The 13,987-nt window shown below is 44.3% G+C and overlaps 1 protein-coding gene across 2 annotated transcripts in view; it reads right to left on the minus strand.

The window, feature by feature from the left end:
• Nucleotides 1-2,360, minus strand: part of KCNIP2 (potassium voltage-gated channel interacting protein 2) — a 169,108-nt gene extending 166,748 nt beyond the window's left edge. For both annotated transcript variants that reach the window (XM_042460755.1, XM_042460753.1), the window contains exon 1: nucleotides 2,158-2,360. In XM_042460755.1, coding sequence (XP_042316689.1) covers nucleotides 2,158-2,230 — 73 coding nt within the window. In that variant the 5' untranslated portion in view covers nucleotides 2,231-2,360. The remainder of the gene's footprint in view (nucleotides 1-2,157) is intronic.
• Between the last annotated feature and the right edge of the window lie 11,627 nt (nucleotides 2,361-13,987).

The following is a 13,987-nucleotide window of genomic DNA, read 5'->3' on the forward strand; positions in this document are numbered from 1 at the left end:
TTCAGAAACAACCACCTCAGATAGCCCTGGCTCTTTGCTAGCAGGGATTGGAAAGCACAATGTTTGATCTCCGCTGTGCCTCACTTTCCTTTAGATAAAGCGGAGGGCAGAAGTAGACCTGCCTGCTGTGAAATCAAGGCTGCTACCTGGACAGCAGCGGATTAGCGGCACAATGCTTATGACTCCCCAGCAGGCTCTGCAATCAAAGGTCACAGCCTGGGAAGCATTCAAATTTATTTTTAACTCAATTTTGATTTTAAATCTCTACAGATGCATTAAAGTCACCAGAGACAGTAAAGTTGTGTGGGCTTTGAATTCCTACTAGGCTCAAAATATCTCCCTTCATCACATCTCTATAGGTGAAGAACCTCTCTCTTTTTTTATTCTTTTGCAGGCAATACATTGCTCCAGCAACATTTAGGGGCAACAAACAAGGGTGCTTTGGGGGGACTGGTCTGCTGGGTACACAGAAGAACTCAATGGCATTGCTGAAACCTAGCACCATGGACAGTTCCAGGCTTCCAAACTGCAAGCCCCATAGCTGTGGGATTGCTTTGCAGGTTTGGCTTGAAGGCCCCAACCACAAAGGTCCAAAACACACTGCAGAAATCATCCTGGCTCAATGCTAGGAAATTCTGGAAACTGTAGTTTTGTGGGACATTTAAGCCTTCTCTGTCACAGAGCTCTGGTGCCACAACAAACTACAGTTCCCAGGATTCCCTAGCATTGACCCAGATGCTCAATGGTCTCAAACTAGATGATTTCTGCAGTGTGTTTTGGACTCAAGTCTCCCAGATTCTTGCTTTCTTTAGCGAACTAAGTATCTCTCAGGCAGAACTTGATGTTGTCTCTCAGCATCTGGAGGAAGCAGAAGAGATTTAAGTGCATCCCTCCTAATATGACGAACTGGCCTGCCTCATGTGGGTCACACCAGGCTCCATCCATGCAGTGAAGTGCCTCAGTCTTTGACGCAGGAGTTGGGAGATGCCATCCATCAGGACTATGCTGGAGTCTTGGAAAGTGGGCATCAGAGCCCAGCACCTGGAGCATGTGCCATCTCCCAAATCCCAAGTAAACAAGAGCCTTCTTCTCCAGCATGCAAACACACACCTGGTACACAAACTGAGACTAGGAAACACACATCTAGTACACAAACTGAGACACCCTTACTTCCAGCCAGCATGCTTACACCCAGATGCCAAAGGGGAAAAGTTGAGGTGCCAACAGCACTACATTGCAAGATCCCTAAGGAAAGAGTGTGGTGCCAGTGACATGTTGAACATTTCCCAGATTTCCCCAAAACGCAAAGCAGCCTGGATACAGTGGCTTTTTGATATGTTTTATTCTAGAATAGATAGAAGTGGCTATAAAGAGGATGAAGTGACCCATAATTGTTTGGTAGATTTCTCCATACTTTCACATTCCTGGTAACTGGCCAGATACAAGTTCAGTTAAGAACTGACAGAAGTGGCTAAAGAGGAGATGATCAATGGCTGGGATCAAGCAATGGTGGTCCAATCAGATCATCCTGAACCCCAAGGAGGTTTTCAAACAGAACTGCGTCCGAAGTAGCCGGTTGTGGAGTGGTTCTGAAAGTGAATGGCAGCCTTATGGCCATTCCTGTGATATCTGAGCATCCCAAGGGGGCAAAGTTGAGGGGTGCTACCTAACCTGCCCCATAAAAAAAACGTTCCCATATTTTGTGCAAGGATCCAGTGTCCGGCTTGTTGGGCGCAATGAGCTTACGCAGACTGTAAACCGCTGAGAGACTGCTTAGGCTGCATCCACACTGGAGAAATAATCCGGTTTGGCACCACTTTGACTCTTTTTTTCTGGCTCAAGGCTATGGAATTCTGGGAGTTGGAGTTTGTTGTGGGGCCCACAACAAACTCCAACTCCTGGAATTCCATAGCTTGAGCCAGACAACAAGTTAAAGCGATGCCAAACCGAGTTATCTCTCCAGCGTAGATGCATCCTTAGTTGGGTATGAAGCGGTATAGGTTGCTCTAAGGGCAACCTCTGAGGAGTGAGACCTTTCTTTCCCCTTCTCCAGCACTTGGCCCCTGCAGGGATGCTGCACCTTCTCCCCTCTCCCAGGCCCTTGCCCCCCAAGCCCCCCGGGGCCCTCGGCTGCTGCCCTCCGGCGGCAGGACTCACTGGTCAGCTGGTCGTAGGAGCCGTCCAGGTCCCGGGAGTCGGAGAGGCTCTCCTTGCGCTCCTTGCCACGCATCTTGCCTCTGGCCCCAGGCGCAAGGAAGAAGGAAGGGAAGAAAGAAGGAAGGAAGGAAGGGCTCCTCGAGAGAGAGGGGGGGCGCCTCCTGCCTTCCCTCCCTCCCTTTTTCTCTTTCCTCCCCTTCTTCTCTCCCTCCCTCCTTCTTCTCTTTCTCTCTCTCTTTTCCTTCCTTCCTTCCTTCCTTCTTTCCCTTCTCCCTTCTTTTTTCTATTTATTTCTTTCCCTCCTTCCTTCCTTTTACTTCCTTGTCTCCCTCCGTCCCTCCTTTTCCTTCCTTCCTTCTCTTCTTCTTTCCTTTTTCCTTCCCTCCTTCCTTCCTTCCTTCTTTTTCTTTCTTCTCTTTTCTTCCTTCTGCTTCTTTCCTGCCTTCCTGCCTTCTTCCCTTCCTTCCTTCCTTCCCTTCTCCCTTCCTTCCTTCTCTTTCCTTCCTTTCTTCCTGCCTGCCTTCCTCCTTCCCTTTCCTCCTTCTTTCCTTCCCTGGCCCTGGGGGTCTTTCAGGGGCGCAAGCAGCGTCCGGCTCCTTGGCAACCGAGGAAGAAGCCCAGGACGCCGGCTGCTTGCCTGCCTGGCTGCCGGGAGAGTGGCTTGGCTGCCTCTGCTGCGCTGCCTGCCCTCTGCTGCTGTGCCCTCTCCCGGCGCCAAGAGCAGGGAGCAGGTGCCCCTTGGTGCCAGGCAGGGAGGGCAAGGGGCCCCCAGACCCCCTCCGGAAGCCCCGCTGCTCAGCCCTGCTGCTCCCGATGGAGGAGGCCCTTTGGGAATGGAGGAGGTGGCAAAGGAAACTCCCCAGCCGCCCACCTGGCCCTGGAAAGGCCTCCCTCTCTTCTCGGTCCGGCTCAGCATGGAGGACTTTGGGGAATGCAGCCTCCTGAGCAGAAGGCGGAAATGGAGGACAGGACCCAAGCAAAGCTGCAACCACTCCAACATGGACATGCCTGCTTCTTCTTAGTCTTCTTCGAAATGGAGGACGGCTGGGGACTTCCTCCTGGACAGGAGGCTGGAAGGGAGGGCATCTCCGGGAAAAGGAGGACCCCTCTGCGGCCCTTTTTCTCGAGGCAGGGGGACCAGACGTCCTTTAGTCCTCCTTTTCCCGGACACACCCTCCATCCCAGCCTCCTATCCAGGAGGAATTCCCAAACGTCCTCCATTTTGAACAGGACACAAGAAACTACAATGCCCAGAATTCCATAGCCTTGAGCCATGGCAGTTAAATTGGTGTCAAACTGTATCATTTCAGCAGTGCGGATGCAGCCCCAGTGACATTGGTCCAAAACACATTGCAGAAATAATCCAATCTGAGACTGCTTTAACTCCCTTGGCTCAGTGCTAGGGAATTCTGGGAACTGTAGCTTTGTACAACATTTAGACTTCTTTGTCAGAAAGCTCTGGTGTCACAATAATTTACAATTCCCAGGATTACATAGCAGTGAACCAGGGCAGTTCAAGTGGTGTCAAACTGGATTGTCTCTGCGGATTGCTTTAGACCACCAACGTAGAAGTGATAAGGGAATAAAACTTTTTGTTTGGGTTTTTAAAGGAAGATGTCATACTAGAAGAGCTTCAGCTGTTGGATTTCACCCTGTTGAGGCTTCTAGCAGCACAAGGGACCTGCCTGAAGTCAACTGGAAAGGGAGAAGGGAGTCCTCTGGAAACTGCTTGGGATGGAGAAGGTGAGTTTTCTCCTTGAAGGTATAAAACAGGGATGTTTATCACACGGGAGGAATTGCTCTTAATTTTGAATGAAAAGAAAGTGAGGCCAGAATGCATTCACATGAATTCTTTAGTTCAGCAAATTTACGTGACTTTGAATTGCATTCAAACTGACTTCCCGTTGCCCGAAAATAGCTTGCCATTGCCCAAAATTGTGTGTGATCACCTCTCACGCAATAACATGAAACCCCATGATTATGTTCTGAATGACTTCCCATTGTCTGAAATTGCGTGTGGTAGTCTATCTCACAATAACGTTAAACCCCATGATTGCGTTCGGATTGCCATTGGATTATACTTCCAATTTCCCTTGTCTGATAACGTCCTTTGCTGGGCTTCCTTCTCTGCAGATTCAGCTACAGTGGTCTCTCCACATTCACTGGGGTTAGAGGTGAAAGACCCCCATGACTGTGGAAAAATAACACACACACACACCCATATATTCTTTTTACTTGAGAGAAGACCTCTCTGTGAACCTCCAGGCCCTCCAGTGCAACTCTGTGGCCAACATCTGCCAGATGTTGATCATAGAATCATGCTGGAGGACCTAAAAATGCCTAGAGAAGTGTTTTCTCAAGGGATTTCTAGGTTCACCAGCACAATCTATGGCAGAGTCACAATGGAGGACTTAAGAGATTCCTAGAGAAAACATATTACAGTAATATGTCGCCTTAGTCGATGATCTTCATCTGGGCATTGACAGGGGTAGTGTGACCCTGTTGGTGCTTTTGGACATCTCAGCAGCCTTCAATACCATTGACCATGGTATCCTTCTGGACCGCCTAAGAGAGCTGGGTATCGGTGGCACTGCACTCCAGTGGCTCCGGTCCTACCTCTCGGGTCGGTTCCAGATGGTGAGGCTGGGGGACAGTTGCTCTCGTAAAAGGGAGCTAACATCAGGCGTCCCTCAGGGCGCCATTCTGTCCCCCATGCTATTTAACATTTACATGAAGCCACTGGGACAGATCATCCGGAAACATGGAGCTTGGTGTTATCAGTACACTCTCCATGTCACCGACTGACACAATGACTAAGGAAGGCATCTCTCCTCTGGACGCCTGCCTGGGGTTGGTAATGGGCTGGATGAGGGAAAACAAACTCAAACTGGATCCAGAGAAAACAGAGGTACTCGTGATAGGTACCCCAAGTTCAAACAGAGAAATTTGTCATCCAGTCCTGGATGGGGTCACACTTCCCCTAAAGGACAAAGTCCGTAGTTTGGGAGTACTCTTGGACTCATCTCTACAGTTATCATCCCAGGTGGACCCGATGTCTAAGATGCTTGGTATCAGCTTCGGCTGATACGCCAGCTACGTCCCTGTCTGGACCGAAAGGACCTTGAAACAGTAGTACATGCATTGGTAACCTCTCGTTTGGATTTCTGTAATGTGCTCTACATGGGGCTACCTTTGTACCAAGTCCGGAAGCTTCAGTTAGTCCAAAATGCCGCAGCCAGACTGGTTGCCGGACTTTCAAGACAAGATCACACTGGCCTGTTCCAGACTGCCAAAATAAAGCTGCTTCGGGTCTCTTTGGAGGTATGCTGTTTAAATGATGCATGCATCCTAAGAATCTGGAAGCTGCACCAAAAGCTGCACTCCAGTGCTTAGGAATGGAGTGTGGCTTTGGCGCGACCTCCAGACTCTTAGGACCCATGCATCATTTAAATAGCATACCTCCAAAGAGACCCGAAGCAGCTTTATTTTGGCAGTCTGGAACAGGCCATAACGCCAGTATTAAAATCTCTCCACTGGCTGCCAATTAGCTTCTGGGCCCAATACAAAGTGTTGGTCATCACCTTTAAAGCCCTACATGGCTTGGGCCCGAGTTACCTGGAGGAACGCCTCTCCCTACACAATCTGCCCCGCACTCTTAGAACTACAGGGAAGCTTCTACTAGAGCTTCCCAGAGTAAGACTAAAATCTACCCACCAAAGATCTTTCTCAGTTATGGCCCCTTCCTATTGGAATAATCTCCCAGAGGAGATATGGTATATCCCTACATTGGAAATTTTTAAGAAGACGCTAAAAACATACCTTTTTCAATTGGCATATCCTTCCAATTCATTATAAAGTATATATTATAGAATTTAAATCAAGACTAAAATATGTTATGATTGATACTGTATGTTGCTACATTGATAATGTTTTTATAGACTGTTTTTAACAAATTATTATTATTTTTTGATGTTTATATTTTAAGTAGTAAGTGTTTATATTGTTCTGTTGTTTTATATTCTATTGGAATCCCGCTTCGATCTTGGGAGAAGCGGGAATTATAAATAAAATGTATTATTATTATTATTATTATTATTATTATTATTATTATTATAAACCGCATATAAGCAAGATTATGGAACTAGATAAATTGACTTGTTTATTGAGAGATATGAATTTTGATCAATACAAAAATGAATGGCTCCCAGTGATTAATTACCTAAAGATTGAAAAAGGAAGAAATGGTACAATAGCATTTGAAAAATAAACTCTATGCTCCTGGTATGAAGATAGATTAAACGTCATTAGAGAATAAAGGAGTTAGAAAGTTCCAGAAGCTGTAATATGGTATGAGAACAGTAGAAGTAAGGACAATAAGTTCATAATTTGTTAAAGGGGTTTTATAAACTGTTTAATCAAAAGAATTTGAAAATGAATAACAAAGAATGATATGAATGATGATAATTTTAGATGAAAAGAACGATATAGAAGGTCGAAGGTATCTAGTATAACTGGAGATAAAATGAATAGTCACACTAAAGGAAAGGAAGTTTTGTTTGTTAATTGTTTTGTATTGTAGAAAGTTTGTTTAGATTTGTTAGTTTTGTTAGAAGTGGTAAAAGTATCTGTCTTTTGTTTTAATTATTATGTGGCATTTGTTTTTTGTATGTTAACCGTATGGTTATTTTATGGAAAATAAAATATTTTTTAAAAACTGCGTACAGTATAATCAAATCTACAAAATTCAATGCCGCAAATGCAGAGGGCCAACTGTAATCTCTGCAATTTCCATTGAATTTGATTTCTGCCTTTTGTGCTCGTGCCTATCCATTCAGCTGAGGAGGAGGGCAAACCTGAAGAAGTTATGCATTTTTATTGCAAGCACACTCTGGTGGTGCATTGGCATGGAGTTGCCACAAAGAGGAGCATAGCAGTGGATCAGTCTGCGGCATGTCCCCAAAATTGGAAGAGACTGGTGTGATTGGTTACTTTTAGACAATAAGGTCTTTGGCTTCTTTTTCATTCCTTCTGATAATGTTACCTTCTTTCTCTGTTTCTTACAACTCAGTTATGGGAGTTAATATATTTTTTAAAGAAAGCATTTTTCCAGAGTCTGGAAATGCAGTGAAAGCAGCTTCTTCACATTTCTCAGCCCACTCCATTAATCATAATTAATGAACGCTGCTGCTGCTGCACCACTCAAATGCTGGCCAGATTGATTCCATCCCTTAACCTTTGTACAGCATTGTGTGCAAAGTTGTCAAAATGTTCTGCCCCCATCACTGACTGCATAATGGGAAACCAACAAAAGGAAAGCAAGCATCCACTGCATTTTTATGGTTTAATAAGTCCTGCAAAGAAGAAGGATAAACCAAAGATCATAGATATTCCTTCCAATGTCATCACTGTAGTTGCATTGGCCTTCTCTTGCTGCCATCATTTCTTCAGTTCAAGAAGCCTTCCTGTACCATGTGCCTTCTTAATGTGTCAGACTAAAACTCCCATTACTCTGGGAATGATGGGGATTGAAGTCCCAACACCTAGTTGGTAGAAGACTCTTGTAATGTTCTAGATTCAGTAAGATTCAGCTCTAGCAGAGGTTACCCCAGCTGACACAAGTTGCTCCGATCAATACATCATCTCTTTGTTCTTGCTTGTTTTTTGTGTGACAGGAAGGTAAAGTTTGTACACCACCTTACAAAACTGAGAAGAGTGTGAGTGTTTGTGTGTAAGTGATAAAAGCCACTTTACAATTATTTTTGGCAAAGAAGCACTGGTGAAACATGCCAGGATGCACCCATTTAGAGGACATCCCCCCCCCCCCCCCCCCCCGTTCAATTGCTATGGATTTGTGAAGTAGTATGATAATACATGAAGAAATCAGAAGAAGACTAGGAATGGGAATGGCAGCTAGGAAAGAATTAGAAAAGATCCTAAGGAGTAAAGATATACAACTGAGCACTAACATAAGAATCGTACAAGCCCATGGTATTTTCCATCACTATGTATGGATGTCAGAACTGGACAATGAAGAAGGTGGATAGGAAGAAAATAAATTCATTTGAGATGATTTATTATGTATTTATTTACGGTATTTATACCCTACCCTTCAGCCCTAAAGGCTCTCAGAGCGACTTACAATTATTATTTTAATTAGACGGTTCCCTGCCCTCAGGCTTACAATCTAGAAAGATACGACACAAAAGGAAAAGGGAATGGTGGAGGGGAAGGGGATCAGGTCCAGCAGTTCTTCTCTCCTTCTGAGGCCTGGACCAAGGCAGATAGACTGGAGGGAGGGCTCTTCTTAATCGAGGCCAGGCTCAATGGCGTTGGGTCTGTCCTTTCACTCCCTCCAGGCCAGAAGATGACAGTTGGCAAGGAGGGAGGGCCTTCTTCTTCAAGTGTGATGTGCTGGAGAAGAGTGTTAAGGATACCATGGATGGTGAAATGGACAAATGGGACCTTGAACAGATCAAGCCTGTACTCTCCCTGGAAGCCAAGATGATCAAATTGAAGCTGTAGTCATTTGGACACATCATGAGAGGCATGACTCATTGGAAAAGACAATAATGCTAGGAAAAGTAGAAGACAGTAGAAAGAGAGGGAGACCAGGGACGTAGCCAAGGGGGGCTTTTCTTGAGGTCTGGACCCCCCTTCCATTAGAAAAATGAATGGTTTGTGCTGCTGTGCCGCCGCAACCAAGCCCCATTATAATGGTGGCACTTAGTCTGGACCCCCCCCCCTTCCCAAAATCCTGGCTACATCCCTAGGGAGACCACACACTACATGGATAGGCTGCATTAAGGAGGTCCTGGATATGAATTTATAGGGCCTAAGCAAAACAGTGGAGGACAGGGAGTCTTGGAGGTTTCTCATCCACAAGGTTGCCATGAGTCAGGGTCAACTCAAAGGCAGTTAACAACACCAACGATTACACTCGGGACAAAACTAATTTGTATTATTCAGCTTATTGTTCCGTCTGCTGCCCTATCACTTTCCCAGAGAACCTAACAACACAGTCCTATTTGTTGTTGTTCTTGTGTTCCTTCAAGTCATTTCTGACTTATGGTGATGCTATCATGGGGTTTTCTTGGCAGAATTTGTTCAGAGGGGGGTTGTGCTTGCCTTCCTCTATGGCTGAGAGAGTATGACTTGCCAGTGGGTTTCCATGCCTGAGCAGCAATTCAGACCCTGCCCTCCCAGTGTCTTACTCCAGCACTCAAACCACTGCACCACACTGGCTTTCACAATCCTACTTACCTCTCTTGAAATATAAATCCCATTTTGTTCAGTGGACTTGCTCCCAGGTAAATGTGTTTAAGAAAAAGCTGGGCAACTGCAGCAGGTCCAGGGGCTGCTGAACTGCCAAAACACAAAGGCCTTCAAAATGGCTGGAAGCCCGTTTCTGGTTTTGAAAGATATAGAGTAAGATAAGTGCTTTCAGGTCACCTGTTAACTTCATGGCAACCCCATACATTTCATCAGGTTTTCTTAGGCAACAGAGGCGATTTGCCATTGACTTCCTCTGTAATATAAACTACAGCAATGCTATACCGATGCTGATCCACATGCCATCTACTGCTGCTCTGCAGAAAGTTTCCAGGAAAGAAAGAAAGAAAGAATTGTAAACAATGGGCACAAATCCCTGGCACATTAGGGTGGGAAGTGTCAGTCCTCCACATCACATAGCCTGCGATGCACTGATCTATAGCACCTGATATTTCTGGGTGATCCCCCACCCAGGTACTAACAAGGCACGAATTGCCTAGCTTCCTGGATCAGATGGGATCTAGTGCTTTCAGGGAATTTGGACAATAGTTTGTTTTTAAAATATTAAACAGTGTAGTGGAAGGGGAAGATCCTGCAATCTATTTAAATGGTGAACTGCTGCTGCAGGATACTTCCTTTCTCTTGTAGGGGGGAGGATAGAAAAAGGGCAGTGTGGAGAGACTGGAGAGTTAAAACTGCTTGGGGGTGCAGCCACATATGTCCCCAGGATTCATTTTTCCACCCCAGTAAAGCATAATTCCTTTTGGCCTGGGCTGATGATGGTCCATTACAGGCCTTTTGAGATCTGCAGCGAATGGTATGTTCCCATAATGCCCTATAATGCGTTATGGAGATTCAGCTGCTTTAAAATGGTATTTTATTTGCACCTGAAATGCACTGAAATGAATATATTTGGCCTATGTATGTCAGGGAAACAGGTTCCTTGAAATACCTTTGGTCAAGGATAAGGTTTCTGAAGGGTGCTGCTAGGGATGGAAAATCATTTGGCTGAGTTGAGAATCTTAAGGAAAATCTCTATTTTGCACCCCCAGAGTCTTCTTGTGAAACAAACTACACCTTGCCAAATTCACACATTTGCAAGAGTTACAATGTATTTTGGAGAAATAAATATGCAGAAAACCAAATAAATAACCAAAAATGTGTAAAATTGCAACATACATATAAACACACACTTTTAATGGGGTAAATGTGTACATTAGGAAAAATGCATAGGGAAAATGTGTATGAACCTCAATGTGGAAACAAAAATAGTTTTGCAACTTGATCTGAAAAAAGGACAGGACAAAAATAGAGTTGAGATTTGGAAAAAAAAGCCAGAAAATTAAGGCAGAGTGTTTTTCACACTCCTAGTTGCCACCTGGACTTTCAGTTGCTACCACAGAGGACCAGGAGTGATGCTCTCTCATCTGGCCTTCATCCAGAGCTGGAAGCAGTACAGATAATTCAGAAAGTGACTACTATGTCCTTCCAGCTAGGGATGGGAAGAGTGAGCAGTCAGAGAAGGGGTTGCAGGAGGCCCTATAGTTATGCAAGGAAAGGGGGACTTGCTTCATGTGCAGAGACTGGGGTATCATTCTAGGTTTCCAGCCTATCATTTGTTGTTATTAGAGGAGAGGAGCCACTGGGATGTTCTGCTTTGTGCATGTGCACCAAACTATCTAAGGCCATCTCTTTGCTAAAAATTGAAAAAAGTTCCTTCTGGGAATGCTGCCAGGTTTTCAAGGAACAATTAAAACTCACGATATGCAGGGTTGTCAATCAGGAAGCAGCTAGTAATAAGTTCATGGTTGGTCTAAATACCAAATGAAGGTAATGAGTTCAGTTAACTTAGCCACATGTGCCCCTGTAAAATTAGCATATCATCCACACTCATAAATTACATAATGCACATATTTCTGTATTTATTAATGGCCCACAAATACTGAAAAATACAGGATTTTAAAAAACATTTTGTTCAGTGTGTGTGTATATATTCCAATCTTCAAATAAGAGACATCCTGTGTAATAAGGAATATCCATAAATCCTATCAGGGACAAGTTTTTTAACCCTTAAATAAGGGACGTTCCTTATAATAAAGTTCTCCTGGCAACCATACCTATGGGATTATAACTCCCAGAAGCCCTAGTCAGCCTTGTCAGTGTCTCTTGCCTGTGCTCAGTCTAGCAAATGGAGTGAAAAGGGGATGGAGTGGGGTGGGGGTGGCAGCAAATGTACTTAGCATTTTGGTGTACCTTACACCCGGGTTTTGTTCCTTGGTTGTCTGTGTACTCCCATGTTAGAAGAGATGGAAGTATCTACCCCACAGTATAACCAAAATGGCATCAGGCAGCCAAAAGTAAATGCTGGGAGTATGTGTTGCATTGTGTTAAAGAGATTTGTAAGGGGGGGGGGGTGAATCACAAATCCTCAAGAAAAGCAAAGATCCCCAAAATAGTAATTTTTTAAAAGCAGCTCAGCATCCCCCATGCAGAAAGGAAAGCATCTACAGCTGGGGTGGGGGAAGAGGGACTAGGGACAGCTTGTGAAATGTCATAGGTAATTTCATCTGATGGATTGTCTCAGAGGGAGTAGCTGACACCAGATTGACAGCTGTCTGTCTGGAAGGAACACACATGGGAAGCTAAAATAAGTGCCATTTATCCATTGTACAGATCAATTTGGATTATGGTCTTTATTCCTTGTGATGAATATTTCAACTCCAAATCATCTCACTTGAGGGTTCTAGTCTACACTAATTTACTTCAAAAGAAAGAGTAATAAACTCATCCTAGGATTTAGAATGAGAAATGACATGGATCGCAGTACACAAGACCCATAGTCTGCCACTTGCAAGTGATGTCCAACTCTCCCCACCCTTAACCTAGTGATTGATGGGCCTTCTGAAAGCAAAAAGAGGAGGAGTCCAACACCTTTGTAAACCTGGAGTGTAAGTTCCTTGGTGCTTCTAAATTGCTTGGTCCAAATGAGCTCCAATTTGGTCCTTGTAAATTCCTTGCTCAAATGAACTCCACCTGGGAAACAAGCTGAAATCAAGTTTCGGTTTGACAATATATAATGTATTATTTAATAGCCTATCTTATCCCTTGAGCTTAGAAGCAGGTAATACAACAAAGATTAGCAAGACAGAAGCAAATTTCCTCAAAATCTTACTCTTTCAACCCTTAGACTCAACAGAGTTAGGGAATCTCAGGCTCTGACACTGAACCTGGCCCTCTAACCTTTCCCAAATGGCCACACTGTATTTCCATGACAGCATCATTTGGTAGCTTCCCAGATTTCATATAACCCCTTCCCCATTCTAAAAATAAACAAAGAAACCTCAAAGTTTCCTTTCCAGCAATCAGAGCTTCAAGCAAACAAAGTGATATTTGTGGTCCCACCCTTTTGCTCTGTGTACCACTACAGTGCAACCTCCAACAAATTCTGCAAAATTTAATCGGGTCCTCTTGTTGAAAATAGTTCCCCACTCTTGCTGTTGTGACCTTTCAAGTTGTTTCTGACTCTGGCAACCCTAAGGTGAACCTTAGGTGGAGTTTTCTTAGCAGGATTTGTTGGGGAAGATTGCCTTTGCTTTCCTCTGATGCTAAGGCAGTGTGACTTGCTCAAGATCACCCAGTGAGTTTCTGTGGCTGGGTGATGATTCCAGCCCTGTCTCCAGAGTCCAACACACAAGCCACTACACCATTCTTACAAGGCTTCTAAAAACTGTCCAGACAACATGGAGTTTCATCAAAGCAGACCAATTACAATGGTCAAAATGTGTATTATTTAATTATTCATTATTTGTATTTAATTTATATCCAGGCTTCCTCCCAACAGGGGAGTCAAGGCAGCTTATAATATATTATGCAAAGGTTGAGGAGGGAGGGCATTGAACAACCAACACAAAACAAATTTAAAACAAAATAACTGCCCCAACCAGTTAAAAGCTGAATGGCTGTTTAAATAAATAAATAAATAAATAGGGTCTTTACCAGCAAAGAGAAAGCAGAGTAGGAGGTACATATCATAGGAGCAGCTGACAAGAAGACTCTCTCCTATGTCCTCACTAGACAAGTATGTGAGGGCATAGGACTAATTCAGCTTTCTGCCAAAAGCTCTTAAAATTTGGTCCATATGGGGAGAGGTGGATAGTCTGAATCTAAACCATATAAGGCTTTCTGTGTCAAGTGAACAGTGGCCAGTAATGGACTGGTTTTGTGTCCACAGAGTCATTCTGTCTCCCTAGCCTCTCCTTACCAACTCCCGACCCGCTGTCTATCAGAAACTCCTCAGAGGCAAATCCCTGGAGCAAACATGATTTCAGCAGCATTATCACTGTGTTCAAGATGAAACATGCTTACTATTTCCCCACCCTCTGCGCCAATTTAAACAAGATGATTTCTGTTGTTGCTGTTACTGTTGTTGCTGCTGCATATTTCTGCTCTTCAAAAGCCAGGATAAAGGAAAGGGGGTTATTTTGACTCTACACCAGATGCTAAAGATGGGTAATGCCTCTCTCAGCCCCATTTCCAGTTTTAGAACAAGTGAGGCTCACAT

The sequence above is a fragment of the Sceloporus undulatus genome, chromosome 3 (assembly GCF_019175285.1).
Source record: "Sceloporus undulatus isolate JIND9_A2432 ecotype Alabama chromosome 3, SceUnd_v1.1, whole genome shotgun sequence".
Lineage (NCBI taxonomy): Eukaryota > Metazoa > Chordata > Lepidosauria > Squamata > Phrynosomatidae > Sceloporus > Sceloporus undulatus.